The sequence below is a fragment of the Patagioenas fasciata genome, chromosome 2 (genome assembly GCF_037038585.1).
Source record: "Patagioenas fasciata isolate bPatFas1 chromosome 2, bPatFas1.hap1, whole genome shotgun sequence".
Lineage (NCBI taxonomy): Eukaryota > Metazoa > Chordata > Aves > Columbiformes > Columbidae > Patagioenas > Patagioenas fasciata.
In genome coordinates this window covers 22551799-22576074 of record NC_092521.1, presented here as the reverse complement: position 1 = coordinate 22576074, position 24276 = coordinate 22551799, and the positions used below count along the sequence as shown (strand labels likewise).

Genomic DNA, 24276 nt, shown 5'->3' with positions numbered 1-24276 from the left:
CCCTCGCCCCCCGCACGCCACATCCTGTCCGTGGTGGAGCGGCCGTCGGAGGCGCGGCGGGGAGGGGCAGAGCAGAGCGCGGCTGCCGGGCCGGCCCCGCTGAGTGCAGCGGCGGAGCGGGGCGGCGGGTCACGTCCCGGTGAGTGGCGGCTCCTCCTCGGAGCGGCGCGCAGTGCCCCGCGGCGGCCGCCGGGGGGGAAGCGTCCGTCGGGAGGCGGGTCCCGGTAAGGGGGCGATGGGGGCGCGGCCCGGGTGTGGTCCGGGCGTGGCGGGGATGCGGCGCCGAGGCCGCGCCCGGCGAGTCCCGGTTCCTGGGCCGACTTCTCGGCCCGCTCCCCGCCTGGCCCCACGGGCGCCGCTTCCCAGGGCGGGGCTGGGAACCGAGCGCCGACAGCAGGGTGGTGGGAGCAGCGGTGGCTGCGGGAGCCGGGGCCAAACACGCTGGCCCCCGTGGGCGAGGCCACGATCTCCGAACGGTGCGCAGCGGGAGCGAGTTCGGCCTTCGGAGGGGTGGTCGCGGCCGGATTGTTTCTGCTGTTAATTACTCTGCTCTTCTGCCGCGTACAGGCTCGAGGAAGACGGGATTTGGTAAAATCGCAATCAGCCCAAATGAGGAACTACCTGAAGCAGTGGTGAGGATTCTGATTGTCTGCCCTAGAGCCTGCATCCTTGCCTTGCACTGGAACCAGCAGAAGAAGATGTGTGTTTTTGTCCTTGTGCAAAGCTGGTGTAACTACTGAACAGAGCTATGTGCTGAAGTTGGAGATCCTGACAAAATGGGAGTAGTTGTGTTCTCTGCAGCTTGCAGTTTACTTCTGACTCTGGTGCGAGGACACAGTTTATTCACATGTGAACCAATTACTATTTCCAGATGCTCAGGAATGCCTTACAATATGACTTTTTTCCCCAACATCATGGGGCACTATGATCAGGACACAGCTGCTCTCCAAATGGAGGTAAGTTCTTCCACCCTTACTATAGTATGTAAATACGAACACTGTGAAACAATGTTTTTTTGTCATTGAGAAATGGTTTGTGGTATCTGTTGCACTGAATGTCAAGCAAGGAAGCAGGTGTTTGGTGTTTTTTTTTTTTTTAATCTTTTTGGAGTGCACTAGAGCTTCTTGGTTGCTGTAGACGCCCTCTCTCCCCGCTTTGGATCGTGTAATAGAGTGGAAGAGGAATGGGTGTAGCACAGCAATGTGCTATTTAGAGCTCTTTTGCAGACCTGATGACGTACAGCCCAGGCACCTCACTGATACACAGAGGAATTCTTGAAGCTCGGAAGGGACATTGCTTATCGTATCCTGGCCACCCTGGAAAATAATGTTTAGAAGTTGTTCTTTGTTCCTCTCTTAGTTTGTATTTGCTAAGGAGACGTACCTAAACTTATTCTTAGCCCTCTATTGTGGCTTTTGCATTCTGTTGTCTTCTGACTGGATGCTGAAACTTCTGACTCAAAGAAAATCTCTTTTTCTTTGTTCGTTTAACTGAAAACAAACACTTTTCTTACCTGAACTGACTGCAACATGGCTCCCTTGAGAATATGCCACCTTGTGGAAAGGCTTTGCCGGCAGCAATAGCTAGAAAGGGTGAGAGCCTCTCTGGGTGAGAGGCTTGTAAAACAAGTTTTAAACCTGTTTTAATAAAGGCTTTTCAGTGGTAAGAGGAGGGGGAACATCTTAACAGAGGTCTTGAAAAGCTTACGGTCTTATGCTGTGCAGAGAACAAAACAGAAGTGAGTCGAAAATTAAGAAGCTTCTGATTAAAAAAAAAAAAAAAAAAATATATATATATATATATAGCTGCTATTGGAGGTGGCTACTATTACTAAAATCTTATTTACATTTTCTTTACTGAGTCTGGAGGAGGAGCTTGGTTCAGGTGCCAAAACATTTTTTTAGTGTTGCTTGGGATAGCCAGGATTCCCTGTTTGGCCTCTGGCTGTCAGCCTGGAAGGGCACAGGCTTTGGTGTTGCATTGTTTTTGCCAGCCCAATGAAAATATATGGGAATTCTGATATCAAATGTTAAGACGTGCATATGCAAGCAACTGAATTAAGCTGCAGATCTCAAATGAATTCTGGGCTTTTAAAGTAGAAGGTAGGCTGTAGGCTTCAGTTGTGAACTTTGTGCAGTGCCTTCTCCTGTCATCATTTGTCAGGAATCCTTTCTACAGCATCTGCCACTTTATCGCATCAGGTATGCTGCTGATTCTTGCTTGCTGTGTCTTAGCTACAGTTGTTGAGCCAGCTTTTGTCAGTATTCGTCCCTGCCAGTCATGCTGCTATTAGAGCAGGGAGACCACAGAGACATTTTTATTAGTATGCTTTGACTGACTTTGCTGAACTGTCAGTACCTTGTGCCCAGTGCATGCCTTCTGTGTGGAGGGAGTTCCTTGTGGAAAGGATTCATGGCTTACCTGTTCTCATATAGCCAATTAATAAAGACGATGTGATAGTGGGGAATTTTTTTTGTTTTCTTTCTTTTTCCATCCTGTCTCCATTATAACCAACTGCCACAGTGGTTGGTCACTACTCAACCAACTGACTGGGTGGTTATGTGGAACAACATTGTCTGTTAGGGTTTGATTTCCCTACCTTGTTGTGTTTGCTTCCTAGTGTCCTGTCTTTGCCACTGTCTGGCCTCTAATTTCGTAATGGTTTTAAACAGGAAGAGGGGACATTCAGGTTAGACATGAGGAAGGAATTTTTTTACAACCAGAGTGTTAAATTACTGCAACAGGTTGCCCAGAGAGGTGGTAGATGCCCCATCCCTGGAAACATTCAAGGCCAGGCTGGATGGGCCTCTGAGCAACCTGATCTAGTTGTAGATGTCCCTGCTCATGGTGGGGTGTTGGACTAGATGACCTTTGTAGATCCCTTCCAACCCAAACTATTCTATCGTTCTGTGATTCTATACCTTACTACTATTAAGGAAGTTTCTTTTGCCTAGCTGTCCCACAGAACAAATTCAGGCATGGATTATAGAAATTATTCTAAAATAAATAACTTATTCGCAAGGTTCAGTGTAGAGCAGCTTGAGCTGGGTACCTCCTGAAGAGGGACCCTCACAATGCAAGCCTCTACCCCCTGTGTGTCACTCCAGGCCAACTGCAAAATTGATGTCTGGGGTCTCCCTGTTAATCATTGGATCTCCTAATTTTCGTCAGGCAGGCTTTTAGTTAAAGTTCTGACCTGCGGTTGTTGGTTTGCACCCACAGTTGAAGAAAATAAGTTCTTGTCCAAAGCATTCTTCTGTCAGATGCTGTTCTGTTCCTCTACTTACCTCCAAGGATGCAGCTCCCCAAATCTTCCAGCTTGAAGAGTCTGTAGCCTCTTTTACTTAGTGAAGCAGAAAGTTAAAGGTTCGCACCTTGCAGAAATGATGCTAAGCAAACTTATTTATGCCAAGGGAATTCTATATAAGCGGTTTCTAACCAAGTTCTGTAAGAAGCAATATACCAAATAATTCTACAAGCTTAGGCAATCACTTCCCTGACACACTCTAGTGTTGTGCAGACATTTCTAAATTACGTGGTGTGTATGTGTGCTGATCTGCCTGCCTTTGTGATTCAGCAGTGCTGATTGACTCCTTGGTCAAGCTGAATTTTTCAGACAGCTGCTTTACTGGTGAAAGTGTAAGGAAGCTTCCTCCCATTTTGTGTGCAGCTTGTGTTGAAACTGTTGCTGGTGGTGAGATTTGAGTTAATATGGTAAGTTTGATTGTTCATTGCTGTGGGATTGTTTTTTCTGTGGGAGACCAGTACATACAAATGTCATGTACATATTTTGCTGTGATTCTACATGGTTTTCAGTAGTGGCACCAGTACAGTTTGTCCATGGTTGATTGTAACAGTGACCCTTCCCAGGATTGTCAAAGGGTTCTCCTTCGCAGGGAACTTGGTGTTGCAGCAGGGGAGGAGGAGCTCATGACTTCTGGAATATTGTTTGATTTCATTTTGCAGTTTTAAAAGGCAGTGGGTTGGGAGGTGGAGGAGACCTCTGTTTTAACAGCTTGAATTTTTCTGTAATTGGTAGTCCAAACTTTGTTCATATCAAAGAAAGAATTTTAATAGCATGTTGGTTAAAACTTACTTCTTTTGATCTGCAGCAGGAATGCTTAAAGGCTTTGGTGTTTAATTCCATCTCACTCTTCTCCCTCTTCTCCCCACAGCCTGTTCTCAAGACTGGGCATGGTCTTAGGATGTAAACACTGGGTTTTGAGATTGAGGCTTGTAATATTTTCCTCACTTTATCTTAACTGACTTTGAGCAAGCTGCTGAATCATGCAGTCTCAGGGCACATGGTGGAGGCTTGAAGAAATCCAAGTATTTTGTGCAGAAGGGGCCTTGATGTTAGTTCTGTTTTCTGCTCCTATCCCCTCTGGAAACCTCTTCCCATTACTTCCTTGGAGTGTTTACTCCCAGAAAGAATGAAGATTTGTCAAAGGGACAAGTCTCACCTGAAGGTGAAGTTCACTATCTGAAACTCTGCTATGTCCCGCTCTCAAGGCTCGACTGGTGTCTTCTGCTGTGGGGAGCCTTGTGTAGCCGGAAGAGCTGTGCTTTCCATCTGCTGGAGCACAAAGGCTTCTGTACAGTTTCTCTGCTTTCTGGAAAGGTGTTAAATTGCCATTTCTTGGGTGGTGTTTTCACAGTAATTCTCCAGGAGAGGATGATGTGGAGCCATTGTCTTGGGTGGTGATTGTTCTCCAGGAAATCAGCTAATCTGTGGTCTTAATTTCTGCTTCATGTATCAACTCTTCTTAATGATGTGTTGTAAACCAGAACACCAAACTAATTAGAAGAGGAAAAAGAACTAACTCAATCTTACGGCCTCTGTTGTGGGTGTTCTGGCTGGTCATGATAGTCCCTCTGGGTTCTTATTTTCTGCAATAGAAAATTAATAATTTCCAGTTGCTCCCGCCATCCCCCCTGTTTTATTTATTTATTTAATTATGAGCTTTTGAATTTAGGCTGCTTGAGTTTTACTTTATATTTGGATTAGTTGTGTTTACACAACAAGAGGTGATCTTATGAAAGTGAAACCACATGGCTTTGTGGTGTGAAGTTTTGTGTTAGCTAAACAGCTGCATGACAGTGGAATCTAATTATTTGCAGATGCTTAGCCTGTGTGCATCTCGAAGCAGTTTAACAGTAGCACTGCTCATGTTGCTACTAGCTCAGATTGGAAAGCTGAAGGGCTGGGGTTTGTGTAGTGAGGAAAATTGATGAACACAGCAGGATTGCTGGTTTATTACAGCTGTTCTTAAATTGGTGTAACTCCCTCTCGTGGTCATCCACAAAACCAAGTAACTTCTAATTCCAAATTATAATTCCTACTTCAACTACCCTGGAGAAAGTTGTCAACATAGGCATTATTCCAGCAAGGCAGATAATATTACAGTGTTGTAACTTTTTGTTCATATCTCTTAATCAGTTCTGCTGCAGTTCTGGAATGTGTCCACCATAGACAAGCCCTTAAGACTTCCTGACCTGGGTAAGATCTATGGGTCTGTGAAAGTACAAAGGCGAAAAGCTTGCCAGTGAGTTTTTAAAGCAGACTATACAAGGCATTGGAAAATGTTCTACACAGAACAATAAAGTACCTCAGAGAGACTGGAAAAATGACTCAGTAGTGAGTTTTCCATTTACCTCTGGGTTCATGACTGTGTGCCAGGGTATGTGTGTGTGTCTATGGAGAGTTCAGTGCCACTGGCTGCAGCAGTGGGAGAAGCTGAGAACTAGGGTCAGTTTAAACTAACAAAACCAGGTTGAAGTGAATTAAGAAGTACCTTCAAAAGCTTAAAACTCAAGTTCTGTGAGTTAAAATATTTAATGTAATCACTTAGTTAGCTTCCACTAAATATAAATTTACAATTAATTTAATATGAAGATACTTCTAAAAACTGAAAGCCTGGTGTCTGACAAGCTTAAATCAGTACATATGTTTGTGTATACACACAGGGAGGAGGAAGCTATCTGCCTTCTGTAGGTTGGGAGTTTTGTGGAAATACGTGATTTTTTTTTTTTTTTTTTAGCAGTTTGTTACTGGGACATTCTGCAAAATAGCACAGGTGTGAATTTACTAAAACCTCTACACACAGGCATCTTGCTTCTCCCTCTTACTCCATGTGAGCAGTGCTTAGTGTAATACATGAACCTCTACTACTTAAAACTTGAAGCTTGAATCCCTGATGCTGCCTCAGAGCATAAGTTAGAGAAAAGGTGCAGAGGTGTGGACATTGACCCAATGGAACAAGCACAGGGGGCTTGTTAATTCATGTTTTACCTGTAACGTTTTTGGTGTTTACCATACACCACTGGTACTAATGGGCAGGGAAAGTTTGTGTGAAAAGTAAATGCAGCGTGCTGTGCACCAAATGTTACTTAGGACAAACTAAGATAACTTTTCTAGCTTACCATAACAAAGTGGTGGTCACAAAACTTTTTGGTGAAACAGCTAAATTGCTGCAAGTTGGCAAATGCCAAAGTATTTTTTTTTATAGACACTTCATATGGATCAAGGGAAATACAAAGCAGTACAACTGACTCTGTGCTGTAGAAGTCTCTAGAAACACAGAACAGTTGGACATGAATGATTCTGTTTTAAGCATCACCATGTAGAAAGCTTTGGCTAAGGGGTCAAAACCAGATGAATTATACACATTTGTGTCATTTTGTGGACTGCCATACAAATTTGGGAGTGTGTTTTCATTTTGGCACTCTTGCTCTCAGGTGTTCCAAAGAAACATGTCATCGTTAGTTCTTGCAGTGATTATTACAGCAACACATTCATAAACCATCTTTGCTGATTCCTGTGAGTACATTAAACTACAGCTACTAAAAAAGTGTTTGTTACCTGTAGTACTGAGGCCTGTCCTCAAGGGTTAAATAGCTTGTGCAGATTGTCTGAAAACAGGCAGATGTGTGTAATCCTATTATGTTGCCTTTAAGCATGTCAGTCATCTGCAAAATCTAATGCTGCTGTGTCTGAACAGCCTTCCTTGTCCACTTGATGAAGTGACTAGTACTGTCTTGCTTCTTGTTCTAAAGGTTTGCTGCTCAGAATGCATGGAGGGCCAAAGGAACGCATGCTTGATGAAGACAGAGAATTTTCCTGAGATAGTTCATTGAGATGGTGCTGACAGTGTGATTCCCAGAGCCTCATCTTTATCTGTGTTCAGAGACTATGTTTACACTAGCAAGTAATTTGGTGTTACAGGAGTGGATCACTAGTTGAAGTTGTTAATCCTGTGGCTGTAGCCTGTTCCAGGAAAACACCTGTGAATTAATGCAGTCATGCAAGCTTCTATAAAGCTGTTTATATAGAGAAGGAAAACTGTTTGGAACTGGTTTGCCTTCATTGATAGGAGGTGGTTAGGGCTTGGGAGCTGAGCCCGGGCTGGTGGGAACACATCAGCCTTGGGAACTGGGGAAAGGCAGCAGTGGGTGCAGAGCTTTCAGATATAGAAAGGTATATTTGAAGCTGGTATTTGCCCTTACACTTTGCCATCATCACACTCAATTTCAAAATTGTCCCCATGTTTTTAAGGAAGTGGCTGTTGCCCTGTGGAACCGTGACAACTTCACCTGGTCAGTAGCAAATCAGATTAGGGAGAAGTCTTCTAAGGATGATGTGACCACAATTTCAAAGGTTATTCCTCACATTATCTTACTTTGAATAGCGGACCAGTGGACAAAATTGTATACTGTGGTGTACAGGTGACCCACTCTGTTTTCCCTCTGCTTGTCCATGAGTTGACAAACTATGGGATCAATCATCTCATTAACAAATCCAGTGCATTGGCCCATGTAGCTCTGGCAACAGCAACTTGGTTTTCTTGTGGGCCTTGGTGGACCACCAAGGTACCTTTGTGGACATCTTTGCAAGGCTCGTGGTGCTTATATCTTCTACAAATCTAGCCTAAGAATGGAAGAGGATTCTGATATTGAGGTGCTGGAGCGGGTCCAGAGAAGAGCAACAAGACTGGTGAAGGGACTTGAGCACATGACCTATGGTGAGAGGCTGAGGGAGCTGGGGTTGTTCAGCCTGGAGAAGAGGAGGCTTAGAGGTGACCTCATCACTCTCTATAACTACCTGAAGGGAAGTTATAGCCAGGTGGGAACTGGTCTCTTCTCCCAGGCAGTTAGCAATAGGACAAGGGGACATGGGCTTAAACTCTGCCAGGGGAAGTTTAGGCTGGATATTAGGAAGAAGTTCTTTACGGAAAGAGTGATCAGGCATTGGAATGGCCTGCCTAGGGAGGTGGTGGACTCACCGTCCCTGGAGGTTTTTAAACTGAGATTGGACATGGCTCTTAGTGCCATGATCTAGTAAATGGGCTGAAGTTGGACCAAGGGTTGGACTTGATGATCTCTGAGGTCTTTTCCAACCTAGCCAATTCTGTGTGATTCTGTGTGTGATTCTGTGTGATGCCTTCGTTCTGAAAAGGGCTTTGTGGCGGTTAGATGCCTTCCTGCCACTGTGAGAGATGCTGTTTGTTGCCAGTGCTGCATAGCCATAAGGCTGTATGGAGCCCAGGCCCTTATTGTAATGCAGCTGGAGGTGGAATACAAATTTAGTTTTCTGCTTGCAAGATGAATGTGATGTGCAGGATGACAACTTGGCTGCAGGATGTTGTCTATGGATTGTGCTGACTTTGTATAGGCCTTCATGCATCTGCCTCACCGGTTGCTGCTATAGTCAATAGTTTGGCAGTTCTAGAGGCAAATGGAAGGTCTCCTGCAGAAGTTGACACCCTGTCACATGTCTGAAGCGTCCCGATCCTTAACCAGTTGAGCAGCAGGATGGGCCAAGAGCTGCTCTGGGCCTTTTCCATGTCCTTGGTGGGCCTGTCAGTGACTACCTGCAGAGCATTGTTTGTGTCTGCCTGCCCCAGTGCCACCTCAGCTGCAAGGTGCTGCAGCATTGCCTCGGCGTGACCCCCAGAGCAGGTGCTGCATTTTGCATGCAACAGTCTGGGAATGAGATGCCAGGGGAGAAGAGGTGCCATTACATATGCCTCTTATATGGAGGTGGATGCATCCTCCTCTTTATCAGAGGCATCTGTGAAAGAGAAGAAAAGCAAATGTGAGTCGTTGACTGCCTGTGAGGTTACAGTACAATAATGTGGCTTGTGAGCTCCCTACAGCCCCCAGCTTCTCGGGGATGTGGATTCCTGCAGTGTGGTGGAGGTGCTGGGCGTGTGCCTGTTTGTTTAGATGGGCTCCTGCGAGGGGTGGGTGAAGGCTCATACCAGGCTGTCCTGTAAAGTGGTGGTAAGTTACTTCTGTGCTACAGCAAGTAATTAACTGTAGGGAAACTGTCTCTCCTTTGGCTTTTTGACCTCGGTAGCAGGAGGTGGCAGGGTGTTTACGGTGTCACAGATTTGGCTGGGATGGAGGAGAGACTGCATGAGGCAGTGCACGCAGAAAGAGGCTTCTGTAGTAACATCATTACCTTTGTTATGAGAGCCCTTTCTTATATTTAGATATCTCACATTTAGAGGAAGTAGGAGGTGATCATAAAGTAATGCTGTAAAGGAGTTAGCTTCTTAACAGCTACCTCATCGATCCTGTAAAATTTTGATTTTTATTTTTTTTTAATTGTTTAAAAGCACATTGTCTGCCTTGCTTTCTTGCCTCTCAGGTTGGCCTGTGTCTCAGAATAAATAACAAGAGTAAGTAAATGTTAATAAATAAAGGTAATTTTATGAAGGTACATATATCTATAACTGCAAAAATCTCCAACTACTTGGGTTCTAGACATTTTATCTTCATAAAAATGAATAACTGAACAAAAATGCCACAGAAGCAACATACCTTTGTGGCAGATAAGAACTATTTCCCACAAATGCTTAAGAATGAAGTATCACATTTTTTTCAAAAAGAGATTTTATGTATATATTTTTAAAAAATTCTTGAGTACCGTTTTTCCTGTTAGAGTAATTATCTATTCTGAGTAATAATGATGATGATTATTATTAATAATTATATTTTTATGTTCTGAAGCTATAGTGAAGATGACAGCGATAGAAGTGAATTTAAAGTGAAAGGCCTGTTTTTCCATTTTGCATGCACACTCATCTTCCCAGAAGCAGTGGGAAGCAGAAAATTACTCTGCATCAAAATTTACAGCAGATGGTGGATGCTAAGTATATAGAAAGTTGGCTGCATGGTGAAAGCTTCCCAAACACAAACAAACTGAGGCTGCCATCCAGTTTTCCATTGTCCTTTTGAACTGTCTCTGGTTTGTGGTGCAGACTCTCAGGTCATTTATTTCAAGTGCTATGTCTGACTCGTGTTGGTCTGTGCTTCTCTGTTACTGAGAATTCATTCAGAAAATCCTGTCCTTCTTGTCAACCCATGTGCCTGACAGAAGTGACTTGTGCAGATTTTCTAGGGACTAAGCCAGTCTATTTGAAGTTCAGGGAAGCATTTGATACTGTACTACATTACAGAAATTAGTAATTTTAGCAATTTTAAACTTTTAACTAATCCATTCACTTTGCTTTGATGTAAGAGACATCAGTCAGGCATGTGCAAGTCAGATGATGGAGTTGAAGCCCATGAAGTTGCAGTTATGTGCCTCGCCACTTGCAGTTCTTGCCTCTGTCTTCTGATTTCAGTAGGTCCAGCTGGTTGTGCCTTGAGACATTGACACTGCTTGGCTGGCCATGGGACAAGCTATGTCTCGTTTTTATAATATATGGGAAAGAAATCAACGTATACAGTTACTTTTCATTCTGTTGGATTTGAGAGGCTGAGGGTGGCTGTTTGTTATTCCCTGTTAGCATGAGAATTAACTTCATAAATCAGGAGAATTTCCAACTTATGTATGATATCCATGTCCCCAGCTAACCAACAGCAGGACTAACCCAGGTCTGTGAAGAGTGGAAAAACTGATGCAGGTAACAGTGTGGCTCCTTGCAGAGGTTCTTCAGGTCTGATGGGGTCAGCTTTGAGCCGAAGGTTTTGTGCCAAATAACTGTTCCTGGGTGGACTTGGAGGAGGACCAGCAGCCATGTAGAAATGGCACCTGGCTGGGCCGGTACTGGGCTGTGCAGAGCTGGTTCAGTTGTCTTCGCATCCACAGGGCTTGCTTTCTTGCCATCTTGGTGACTCTGTGATGGTAAAAGGCATCTGGTGCTCTGGTATTGTCTTAGAATTGGCGTGGCCGGGGTTTAGAAAAGGGAGTTAAGTAACTTGTGGGGAAGATGACTGACTGTCCCTTCCCGACTGAATTGGCAGCAACAGTTAGATCTCTAACTGCAGGTTATATGGCTTTCTGGCACAGAAATGTCTATTGTTTTCTTCTGTTTATCCTGTATCACATTATTTGAGATGCTTAAATACTTAGTGGAACAAGATCCCCAGTTTCTCTCCTATGAGCAAACCAGTCACTGAGTTAAATTAACTGAATTAAGCTTCTCCCCCTCACCTCCCCACCCACTCCCCCCCAACTTCTCAAGGCTGCTTACGTTTTTATTTTATAGACTGGCAAAGGAGGTGTCAGAACATGGATTCCTGAGCATTAGGAGAAGGAGTCTGTTGCATAAATGCTGTCCCGGATCTTAGTGTTAGGCAAGTTTGGGAGATACGTGCTATTTGAATCCTGGTCCTCTTGAGCATTTTCTCTGGCCATGAGGTTCTCTCTGCTTCCTGAATTCTGTGGATGTTCTCAGGTGCCTCTCTGTGAGGACATCAGATAGGGAAACTGCTGTGAGGATGTGTTGAAGTGCCTGGAAAGTTGGTGTCACCAGTTTGTGTTGTGATAGGCAGTCCCCTTTGTGGATCTGGCTCTTGATTGCTTTCCTTGATGTTGTAGACGGCTGACAGCAGATTGTTTGAGAAGATCAATCCTGTCGTGACTGAGATCTTCCCAATTTAGTTTGTGTGAAGTAGGCAAGGAAAGCATGGTGGAGGGTTCCTACTGTGGTAACTTGTGTGGTGCTGTTCCACTGAAATGCATCTCCACACACACAAAGATGGGGAGAAACATGAATCTGACTCTTCTGGAACTACAGCAGTTAACATCTTCTGCTGGCATCCCCTTCAAATGAGGAGCTCTTTTATAGATAACAGGCAGTCTGTCAACATGATTACTGGTAATCTTCTGAGTTATATTCTATGCAAAAAATTCAGTAATAAATCCTTTAACTCCTATAATACATAGGAAATACATGAAGAATTTAAGAGTATTTTGAGGTTGTTCTGCTACCACAGTCTAGATGTAATGGAGCTCTGTCTAGACTTCAGATATTTGAGGGCCTGCAGAGTACTTGCCTTCAGTTAGCTTACATTTGTCTGTCTTTTATGCTCTGTATAGCATATATGGGGATAAAAACATATATAATTTAAAACTTTGTATAAATAGTTCAGTTCTGCAATGCTTGGGAAAATTCTCTCATGTTTGTTTGGGACGGTAAATTGCAGAGGCTGGGATATCTATAATTTAGGTCAAACTATAATTTAGGTTAGAACCACGAAATGCAGTGAATTTTGCTAATAAGCTATTTTGGAAAGTATTGGTATACTTTAGTTTGCTTGAGAATAGCTTCTTAGTGAGATGTAATATTCCTGTTTATATTGTTTCTAACCTTAGATATAGTTAAAAAATATTTTTATTTTGCACTTAAAAATACTTAAAGGGAAAACATGGAACTAAGTTGTTTTACTACAGAAATAAATACAGTGTTTACTAGTGAGTGCAATGGAGCCCATAGAAGTAAAAAGCAGAATAGGCTGCTTTATCTTGCTGTGTATGTGTCTGTGTATACTGGCAATGGCAAGTTTAGTGCCTAGTTGTGATGTTGGAGTAGTTCTTTGGAGTGTATTGGGGGGAGGGTGTTTGTTCAGGTTTTTTTAAGTGCATGAGTGCCTTGCAGCCCTACTGACCTTTGAAAACCTTCTCCCATCTTGGATTTCTAATTAATATTCCCATCAACTTTGAACAGCTAGTATGAGGGTTCAGACATGAATATATATATATAAAATATATATCAAACTATATTGTATGTGTAAGGGTGAATGATGGTGAAGAGTTTGCAAATATACTCATGATTTTGTTGCAAATGTGTTGAACATGTAGCTGATGAGTAATTCGGCTCACTGAGCAGTTTCACAGTCTGGGATCTGCACTGATCCCTGTGTGGTTCAGCTGGAGGCTGGTGCTGAGGTTCTGGCCCACTGAGCCTGCACTGCCTGGACACGTGCCTTCTGGTCAGTCCCTGTGCCGCTGGAGTTTACAGCACAGCAGTTTGTGGGGTCGACCGCCATCTGACTTTGCCTTCTAAACTGCGATGCTTTGGGTGCTGACCAGTTGCAGCTCCAGGACCGGTAGGGCCGTGGGAGGAGCAGACTGCTGGGAACAGTTAAGCTTATCAGCTTCTGCAAGTTGAGTTGTCCCCAGGCTTTGTTCAGAGCCCTTGGAAAGTCCAAGTATGTGCCTGGCCTTTGCTGTTCAGTTGAATGGCAAAGATGAAAGCTCATATCTTTGCAAACATCTTTTCATTGCAGAACAGCATTGTTTGGTCCACTTGCTTGTTTACTACCTTTTTCTTTCGTTTCTCCTTGAACTCCAGATTGTTCTTGAGTAGGAAACTGAAACTATTTTGTCTTTTAAGCTATGGAGGTAACCTACTTTCTACTCTGACAGAAGATTTCATTCTTACCTCTGTAAACATTTAAGTGATTACATTTAAAAAATGTTTGACAAGCTTTTAAATTAAACATGACTGCATTTGCCGTAATTCTATTGTGAAAGCTGCAGAAAGTAATGCTGCTTTCTTAAAAGCACCTTATTAAAATAAAAGTCAAATTCATCTGCTTTTGATGGTTTTCTTTTACCTCTGTCAAATTAAGTTACAATAATGATGCATATTATATTTATATGTATTCATACCTAAAATATTTAATTCCTATCAGTAAATTTTCATCCTGAAAAACTTTTGTGGAGGAGTTACCTGTGTAATTTTAACCAGGTTTAGAAAATACAGATTGTGACTGATACTTGTCACTAGCAACAATAGTTGATTATTACCCCCAGCTCAGGTAGTGACATGGAGTATGTGGGCCCCCAGATTAGTTCATACCATCTTCATTGGTAGCTTGAAGGGTGGTTGACATTGCACAGATGTTCATGAGCTGCGCCCACATTTCTGTTTCGCTGCTCTGCTGTCACGTAGCAACCTCTAGCAGGCATGTAGCAACAAGATGCTGACGCTTAAACTGCCATAGCCTCCTGCTAAATAGTTTCTAAATCCTTACATGCCAACTTAAAAATGCCTTTAACTTGCCTTTGGTCTAAATCCATCAATGTCACTTCCAATAGGAAGAACCTAGTCTTTTTTCAACCTTGCTTTGAATCTAATTGAACTTGAAAATTTTGTCTTTCGTTTAGTTTCATATGTTAGGACATTTATTTACCATGATTTAATTGCGCGTGAATTAGAATTCAGAGTTTCTTGGCAGCTGATTCACTGTGACCATCAGCGAATTACCACCCTTGCCAGCCCATCTGGGAATTGTATGAAGGCATTAATCTCTCTGGGTATGATGCTGATCTTGTTCGCATCCAGTCCAGAATAACTCTGTTGAAACAACAGTGTAGAGTTAAATAAACTGTACCGTGCCATGCTTGTTTCCCTGGTTTTAATTGAAACAGATTATCATTATAAAAGTGGCTAAAGATACTGTGAAGATTAATTGTTAGTATAGCTCTATGAGTATAAAGAGTAATTACTGCCTGTTCTTTTGAGACCATTTATATTCACCATAGTTGACAGTGGCTGTATTTGCTAAATATCATGTATGAAAGTGTATATGTAAAATATATTGTGTTTGGGCTTTGAAGCTGTACATTAATTCTATAGCAACACTTATTGGACAGTAGTTGTGTTTAAGTCTGGTACTGTAAGTTATTAATGATTAATTGGTAGTTAATGTTTAATAATAAGTGTCCTGCAAGGAGCAAGGGAGATGGACTCGATGATCCTTATATGGGTCCCTTCCAACTTGACATATTCTGTGATTCTAATTATTAATCATTTAGGTGAGGTGTTATTTCCTGTAAAGCAGGTAAATAGTTTTATGAATAACAATGCGTGTATTTAATATAGGTAGCAATCTCGGGTTCCTGCTCCGGCAGGGGGATTGGACTAGATGATCTTTTGAGGTCCCTTCCAATCCCTAACATTCTGTGAGTCTGTGATTCTGTACACAGTGTAGTATTATTGTAGAAATTCAGATTTAAGCCCTTTTGTGTTTCCAGGATTGAAATATGTAGTTACGTGAGTTACGTGAGTTGTAATGTTGTTGCTTTACGTCACAAGGTTCATATCAAACCATGAAACAGGTACTATTGCTTAACATCAAGACAGTGTCTCTCATTGTTTAACTTAGTTAACCTCAGTGTTAGCTAGATCAATTAAACTAAATGTTTTGACTTGGTACCTAGACCTCGGTGGTTAGGAGAGTAAGTTGTTACTGTCTCAAATAACTGCCTCCAGTGGCTGAAAAAAGGCTCTGATCCTCTGTATCTCAGCAATTCAAGATATTTCCTGTGGCTTACAAGCGGAGTTTGTCATAGCTGATTGCACCAAAGATCACCTTTTTCTCTATTATTTAAGTATTTTCACTTGTTTTGACATATGTTAGTAGTAGTTGTACGTGCCAGCTGTAGAGACATCTGATCATTTCTGGTGATACTTTTCTGTAGAATCCAGCTGAGATGAGGTAGGATGGAGCATCTGCCTGTTTGCCAGGAATAATGAGCTTGTGTCTGTTGTGTCTTGGACTTGTAAGCCTGCTGAGCTCAAAGCAGAGAACGCTGAGCATGAGATTCACGTACAGTTCTAGGTTGCAGTTTACTTGTTGGCAAAGCACGTTTGAAAGTGTGTTTGCACCTAACCATTTATACTGTACTCTGCACCATTTGTTTTCACTCATCTCAGGTGTGTTAGTGTTTGTGGGACCACAACAAAGCTGGGTTTCTGAGCCAGTTTGGCTTTGCCTCTGGAGAAAATAGAACATAGACATACTTCCTAAAGAATCTAGGATTTATTAAATAAGCTGTTGGCATTTTGTTTGGTGCAGAGAATATTCCTTTCACTGGCTAGTGATCTTCTACTCCGTTTGATTGTTTGACTGTATTAATGGCCCACAGTGGGTGCATGGTTGCTTCAGGGGGTTCAGTTCAGACTGTTTTGCCCTGGGGGATTTTGGCACAGGGCAACTGTGCCACTTGTGCTCTGCACTGGCACCATGGTAGGGAGTTTGTGTCCCACAGTCCTCAGTTCTACACTGCTGTTGCAGACTACATCAGCTTTGCTTTACAGTTTGTTGGGGATTTTTTTTGGTAGATTGTTAGTGTGTTCTAGTTTGCCTCACATTTTCTGGGTTTTGGTTCCCATTGGCAGGAAGATGAGGATTTATGTTTTAGGACTTATATTTGTTTTGTAAGACTTCATTCTTGGTTTTAAAGGAATCTGGTTTCACTCTGTTTTTAGCACTGCTGTCACCAAATCTGCAGGTTTTCATCTTCATTCTTCATGTGCCAGGGCAGTCGTTGCTAATGCTAGAAATGCCAAGTGCCTTGCTTTCCTGGAAGAGCCTCTTTCATGTGATTGTGGACCATGGTACTACATTCTGTGTTTAATCCCAGAGTTGGATGCTCAGCACATCAGCATGTACATGTGTGCAGGTTATCCAGCTAACCACTTGGGTAAAAAATGATTGATGGTTGTGACACCCGTGATCCAGGTAACGCAGCCTTGATTCTCACTGTCAGTGAGCTTGTGATCTCAGCTTTTTGCATTTTGCAGCCATGCAGCTGGAGGAGCAAATACTTTGGTAAGATTTCACTTTTTTTGGTCCATCAGGAAATACAGACCTATTATTTTCTATAATGAAACATTTTCAAATTGGCTAGCTGGAAGTGAAGCCCACATTTAAAGACACCTAATTTTTAGCAGAGTTCCAGGTGCAATTCACTACCTATTTTGCTGTTCTCAAATGGTAAAAATAGCCAGCTTCTGAAAATAAATCTGTATTTTTACAAATCCCATTTGTATGTGCTTGAGGCAAAGTTTCACATCTTATAGAGTTTTTTGGTTGAGGGGATTCATTCCCTGTAGAATCAATTGGAGTTTTTGAGGCATTTGATGTATTTTTTGAAAGGGGTGATTCAGCCAGTATATTATACTTCAATTTTCAAAATGGCTTTGACATGGTCATAACCTACATTTTTTTAAAATAAACTATGCTGGTAACTCAACAGGGACTTTCTTTTCCAATACCTACCTAAGGAACACGAAGAAAAGTCGGAATAAATAAGTATTTTTTCACAATAAAGAGTATTAAATCATTAGCTGACAGTTTTGTCCTATACCAAATAAATGACTAGAGTGGTTCCCCTCATCAGCTGTACTGGAACCTCTGATACACAGCTAATTCCTACATTACCTAGAGAGGGATGGATAGTGAATTTGCTGAGAAAATAAAGTCAACTAAAGAGTTGCAGAAAGATCTGGTGATAGATGCAACTATAAAATGGTTGGTGAGATCTAGGGTTGGTAAATGCAGAGTAATGAATAGGGGGAAGAAGTATTTTTTGTTAGGTTTTTGTTTGGCTTTGTTTTTTTTTTAGTTCTTACTTTCTAGAGAAAATATTGCTGGTTTACGTACATCTGCAAAAGTTCTTGACTGGCACCCCAAAACTTGCTCTAGAAAATTATTTTTTATCAACTGAGATGAACATTGGGTGTCAAAAAGGAGGAATTCATTACAGTCAAGATGATTTCTACAAGGCTTAATTTCAAAAGTAAGCTCAATTTCTATAGGAGTTTTATATGACTACGCAGGCTATTATCCTTATTTTTTCCTAAGTGCCAGGAAGAACAGAACTAACACAAATTAACCGTTGGAGCAAATAAAATTTAATTGAAAAGAAAACAAGCATCGTAATTATGCAAAGAGAATGTAATTAATTTAGGGTTACCTCCTGACTATTTTTTTCATCTGAAGCCATGTAGCATTTAGGAAGTAATCCAATTTATGGAAGGGGAGCTCACTGCACCAGAGCTCTTCTCGTCTCCTTGTCACAAGCCCCCCGGGTGTTGGGTTCCTGCAGCTGCGGTGCAGCCCCCGGGGGTCAGACGTGAGTGGGATGGCGTGGGCAGGTGCTGCGCGCAGCCCAGTGCCAGCCTTGGTTTGGCTTTTCAGAAAGCATTTCTATGTTATTCTTGCTCTAGCTTATCTTCTGCCCTCCCCCCCTCCTCACACATTCCTGTGTTTATTACTATGGTCCTTTGAGGTTTGGTAGATATTCCATTTTGAAGGGGAAAATTTATTTATCGGTCTTTCCTTTTAAACTGCATGTTCAGTAGTAAGAATTACTCTTTGGGTATGGGGATATATATATATATTTGGGCTACTTAAAAGCTGACAGAAGCAAAGAAGCTGATCTGGACTCAGAAGATACTCCTTCCTTTAGCAGTCATTGCCTGGATATTTGAGAGTCATGGCTGTTAATGGCAAAGGATTAAATAAAATTCTTCCTAAATAAAAACATTATGAGAAAACTCAGCCTACTTTGAAAATTTTGTGCAGTGTCCATATTTATTAGCACATTTCAAAGTGTGTTAAATCTTAATTCAGCTTTCCTGATGCATGAATTTGACTAAATGTGAAATGGAGATTCCATTCTCCTGAAACGCAAGCAGTTTTTCATCAGAAAGCCTGCTTAAAATTTACTTTGGCTGACGAGCTCTTGCGGGTGAGTTTTACGCGCAGGCCTGAGTTAGTTCCCTTGGAATGGTGTTTGAATTAGCTTGTTTGACTCATGAGCTGGGTCAGGAACGTGTGCCTGGGGTGACGGGACAGCGAGGAGCAGCCTGCAGTGGATTTCAAGGCTGGGGACATTTTGGGAATGGGGGGTCATGGCTGTACAGCACTTGGAGCCCCCCGGGGAGCGCAGGAGGGTGCCTGGCCATGCTGTGAACACATGCGCCTTCACCTGCTTCCTTCAGGAACCTGCCTCAAAAATGACCTGCAGCCTCTGCTGTGTCTGAAGCTTGCACACATGGTAGTATTTCAGCTAAAATAACTTTCCCTAATAATAAAGTTGATAAAATGTGGGGTGTGTGTTTTGTTTTGGTTTTGCTTAAAAGCCTTTCTGACTGTAAGTAATGAATGGAATGAATTGAGCGGGGAAAAAAAGTTGCATTACATTTCATTCTATGAGCTCTCTAGTAATAGCCATTGTCAGTTATTCACTGCCTGGTGCTTGGTAACACAGAGAAATTCTCAGTCATGTTGAAATTTTGAAATACAATGTTTTGGAAATGAAGAATAATGATATTTGGACCTCATTAATCAAAAAAGCCCCAAACCTCTCTAGCATGAGAGAAGTTGATGGGTGCAGCACACCATTTAGGACTGAAAATGTGATTAAACAGGAACTACAGAGACAGACACGCCTTTAAAAATCTCAGGGCACTTATTTAAAAGCTGACTGATGAACGATGGAACATTACTCAGTTTTTTTAAACATGTTGAGCATTCATAAAACCTTTCAGATTTCTAATGTTGTCAACTAGGAAAAATCAGGTTTGAATAGTTACAGATTGGCCAAGGTTCTGGGTGAGGGATTGGGCCAGAAATGTGAACAGAACTCACTGCTCAGGCCACTGAATCGTGCTCTTTCACAGCTGCTGAACAAACACTGTTTTCTAGTATCTTTTCAACCCAAATGTAAGCCTTAGCAATAAAAGTTAGTTTTGATGCCTTGTGTTATCTTTTTTGAAAATTACTAACCAAAGCCTTGTTCTTCCTCATAGCCTTTTTTTCCGCTTATGAATCTTCACTGTTCACCAGACATCCACTCGTTTCTGTGCAAAGCCTTTGTCCCTGCCTGCTTGGAGCAAGTGCATGTGATTCACCCTTGTCGAAGCCTCTGTGAGAAAGTGTATTCGGACTGCAAGCAGTTGATGGACACTTTTGGAATCACATGGCCTGAAGAGCTGGAATGTAGCAGGTGGGTATTTTTCATGTTGACAGATGGTAAGGGTGGTATTTTCATATTTGACCTATACTGACTTGAAAATCTGAGGCAGAATGTTAAATATTACCTTGCTGTAGTTTCCTCAGCACTGGTGACGTTACAGTGCTTGTGCATAGGACTATTATTTTTATTAAAACTTTTTTATTGTTTAAATGACCACCTGCATTTCCGACTTGCAGCTTTTTTTGCAGCAAAGTTCTGCAGCAGTTATTTCCAGTATTCAGATACCTAAAAAAAAAAAAAAGAAAAAGAAAAAAAAAAGCGTTTCACTACAAGTTTCTTAAAGTTTAAAATATTAAATGTTACAGCACAGATATTGCTTTGGTTTCTGGTCTCTAAACTAGGGATGATTATATTTACTTCACATACGTTTTATAAGTAGTTGCTCACAAAATAGTGAATTATAAAATATTACGTATTCGAACAAACACAGAAATAGAAGCCTTATCTTACTCGTAACTACTTAAATGTGCAAATTCTGTCTTGTGTTGTTTTTCCTGTACTGCCTCCCAAAAGTCTCTTTAAAAAAAAAAAATAAATCACTTTTTTCTCAAAGATGTTCACATGTCTGTTCCAGAGAGAAGACAGTTAATACTACATTTGAGGAAAAGATGAGTCTATATATATAAAATGAAAACAACCGAAAACACTCCAGTTTAATCTTCTCGAGATTCTGATCTTCAGCTGCAGATATTTATAAATTATTAAGGCCTATTTTTTTAAATACATCTCAGGGTAAGAAGTACAGGAATGGAGAGTGGAAACTCAAATCATTTTTCCCCCCATGCAGTTGCTAATGTCTGATAGGGCTGAGGGAGAGCTCAAACAGCCATCCTGTGCCATGATCTCTGCTAGAAATCTGTATCGGAGTAAATATGACAGATGGCATTAATGCAATTTCCCTTAGCTCTGCAGAAAAAAATTAAGTTGTGGGGTTTTAAAACAAGAAGGCATCTTTTCCCATCTAATGTGAGCTTCTATGCAACTGTAGTGCCACTCAGCTCAGCAAATGTCTTCAAAAATTGTTTTGAGAAATTAGGAAAATTACAAGTGAACCCAGTTATTCAATATATCTTTCAAATGACATTTGAAATCACATTATGTTTTAGCAGAAATTACTGCAGCTTTAAATTGTTCTATTACCACTATCATTTACTGAGCATGAACCTGCTCTGTTCATGTGTGAAATGATGCCTCCCTAGTAGCCTATATGGAGAATTCCATGTAATGTGGGATGTTCTCACACCAGCAGAGATCTGGCTGCAGGAGCCCGTGGATGAAGATGGGCAGTGACTGACATCCTGAGACACGCATACTCATATTCTTACAGACACACATAATGCCTATTAAGACATGGGTGAATAAAATCCATACTGTTCCCGTGCATACTGCTGCAGCCCATGGTTATTGAAAGAATCTGCTACAGAATCAGTTTTCTTTGTGATTAGTCTGGATTTATTTGGACAGTGTGAGAGTTCAGAGAAGCAAAGAACTGCAGGGTTTTTTTAGCTTGCAAACTGACATTGAGGGACTCATTTTATAATAGTGTTTGACAAAGAACGCTTTGAGATAATAGAATCTTACTTTAAAAGCTAGAATGCAAAACTTGTTCTTTTTAAATATATGCTTAAACTCACAGCACATATAAATATAAATCCTATTTTGAGTAAATGCTTACCTATTTGAGTTATACTTACCTAATCTAGTTTGGAGATGTGTCCAACACTGCTAATACTATATTCACCATATAAAAAGGTCACATATTGTGCCCAATTAAACTCTTGAGCAATTGAGCCTTCAGCAATTTTTAAATGTATGTTATGGAGCTAGAAAAAAGATTACTGAAATAGTGATCATTTTTACAATGTTTATCTTTTCTGTTTTTGTCTTTTTCAGGTAGCTTTATTGTTGTCGACAATGAGATATCACTGTATCGCAAAAAATATAATAATAATCACGTACTAGTCATCAGTTAATTCTAGATATCGTCACCTTTACTTCTTTGTTTCTTGACTGCAGCTTGCGTTTTGACAAGATCATTTGCTGTCTCCAACAGTCTATTGTTAGCCAGATTTTAAAAATCCCAACTACTGTAAATACTTTTATGTACATATATAAATCTTCAGTAGAATCTAAGACTCTAAAACAACAATTGCAATTAGGGGTACTGTTTCATAAGCAATAAAACAACAGCTAGAGAACAACAGTTAAATAGCTGTGTTTGAATAGTCTTCTAAACTGAAAATGTTTGAAGTCTGGTTTTTAAAATGCCACCTGATTATTTCATATGATGCACATTTTTGCATTATCTGCAAAATTTAACAGTTCTTAGAATCAGATTTTTTGGATATTTCTAAGAAATAATTCTCGTTGAGAATGAAGAGTGTTAAGGTCTTTTAATTTCTGTTTATTCCTGTAGACTAGTTGATTGTGATGAGACTCTTCCTGCCACTGGTGCTGTAACCACTAATGTCCATGGAACTCAGAAGACCCCAGGCCAGACCCGGAGGGATTATGGATTCTGGTGTCCACGGCACCTACACACCACCAACGGACAAGGCTACAAGTTCCTAGGAATTGATCAGTGTGCACCCCCATGTCCCAATATGTACTTCAAAAATTATGAATTGGATGTTGCCAAAAGCTTCATCGGAATAGTTTCAATCTTTTGTCTTTGTGCTACGCTTTTCACATTCCTGACTTTTCTGATTGATGTTAAAAGGTTCAGATACCCAGAGAGGCCTATCATATATTACTCCGTCTGTTACAGCATAGTTTCTCTAATGTACTTCATTGGATTTTTACTTGGGAACAAAACTGCCTGTAACGAGGCAGATGATAAGTTAGAAATTGGTGAAACAGTTGTTCTTGGCTCCCAAAACAAAGCCTGTACTGTCCTTTTCATGGTTTTGTATTTTTTCACTATGGCAGGAACTATATGGTGGGTGATTCTTACCATCACTTGGTTCCTTGCAGCGGGAAGGAAGTGGAGCTGTGAAGCTATTGCACAAAAGGCCATGTGGTTCCACGCGGTTGCCTGGGGAACACCTGGTTTTCTAACCATTATGCTCCTTGCGATGAACAAAGTTGAAGGGGACAATATCAGTGGAGTTTGTTTTGTGGGTCTCTACGATCTGGATGCCTCTCTGTACTTTGTGCTTTTGCCCTTGTGCCTTTGTGTTTTTTTCGGTCTCTCTCTTCTTTTAGCTGGTATTATTTCTTTGAATCATGTGCGACAAGTCATACAGCATGATGGCAGAAACCAGGAGAAGCTAAAGAAATTTATGATCCGAATTGGAGTTTTTAGTGGTTTATACTTGGTGCCACTCGTAGCACTTCTTGGATGTTATGTATATGAACTGGTGAACCGGAAAATCTGGGAAACGACTTGGGTATTTGATCACTGTGACCAGTACCATATTCCTTGTCCTTATCAGGCAAGTAGCCATTTGCTTTATAAATAATACTGGAAAGTTGATTAACAAAAGCCTTTATGCATCACCGTGTCTGCCATGCAGTTAGTAAATTATTTTCACATTGAGTGATCAGTTCAAGAACATGCAGTGATTAGTTGCTTTTTAAGTCAAAATCAGTGGTATGATAAGTCTGCTTTGAAATCAGATTGATAGCAGTCAGCAATTAACTTCCAGCTCACAGCTCTGAAGGGAATATGTAATCCTTATGGTATTTGAACTTGATGTTACAAATTGTGTTGGGGGGAGGATCATTTTTCTCAGTGTCTGTTCCTGAAAGTAGTTACTCAGTATTTGAGTACCTAGTTCAGTATCAAAGTGAGTTTTCATCAATTTCAGTTGAAGCTAAAGTAATGATTCTTGAAAATTGAGCCTAAATTGGATTTAAAATGTTGCTTATAACCATATATTTAAAATCATTTTAGTATTTTTCTTCAAAGTATAGAAGTGTAAAACACTTGAAGTTACGAAACAAATTTGCAGTGTATTTTTCCACAATAGTTGCCATTTGAAAGCTGCTTTTTCAGTAATGTGAAAAAAAAAAAAAAACAAAACCACAAACAACAACCAAACAAAAAGCAAATAAAAAAAAAGCAAAACCACACAACACTACAGCACTTTAAATTGTGGAGGTGTTTGTATTTAACATTTGACTCTTAAAAAAACAGCTTCCTTGGAAAGGCTTTTAAAGTAAATTGCTCATGTTCTGCACTCCCTGTGGATTAAATCTCTTGTAAG

General features: G+C 41.2%; 1 protein-coding gene across 3 annotated transcripts in view; it reads left to right on the top strand.

Moving 5' to 3' along the window:
- The first annotated feature begins 6 nt into the window (after positions 1 to 6).
- Positions 7 to 24276, top strand: part of FZD6 (frizzled class receptor 6) — a 29908-nt gene continuing 5638 nt past the window's right edge. Inside the window, exons 1-4 of one of the 3 annotated variants that reach the window (XM_065831074.2) lie at positions 7 to 139; positions 568 to 956; positions 19842 to 20038; positions 22485 to 23502. In XM_065831074.2, coding sequence (XP_065687146.1) covers positions 777 to 956; positions 19842 to 20038; positions 22485 to 23502 — 1395 coding nt within the window. In that variant the 5' untranslated portion in view covers positions 7 to 139; positions 568 to 776. Of the gene's footprint in view, positions 225 to 360; positions 477 to 567; positions 957 to 19841; positions 20039 to 22484; positions 23503 to 24276 lie in introns of those variants that run through there. The other 2 variants (XM_065831076.2, XM_065831077.2) reach the window with 2 other exon arrangements.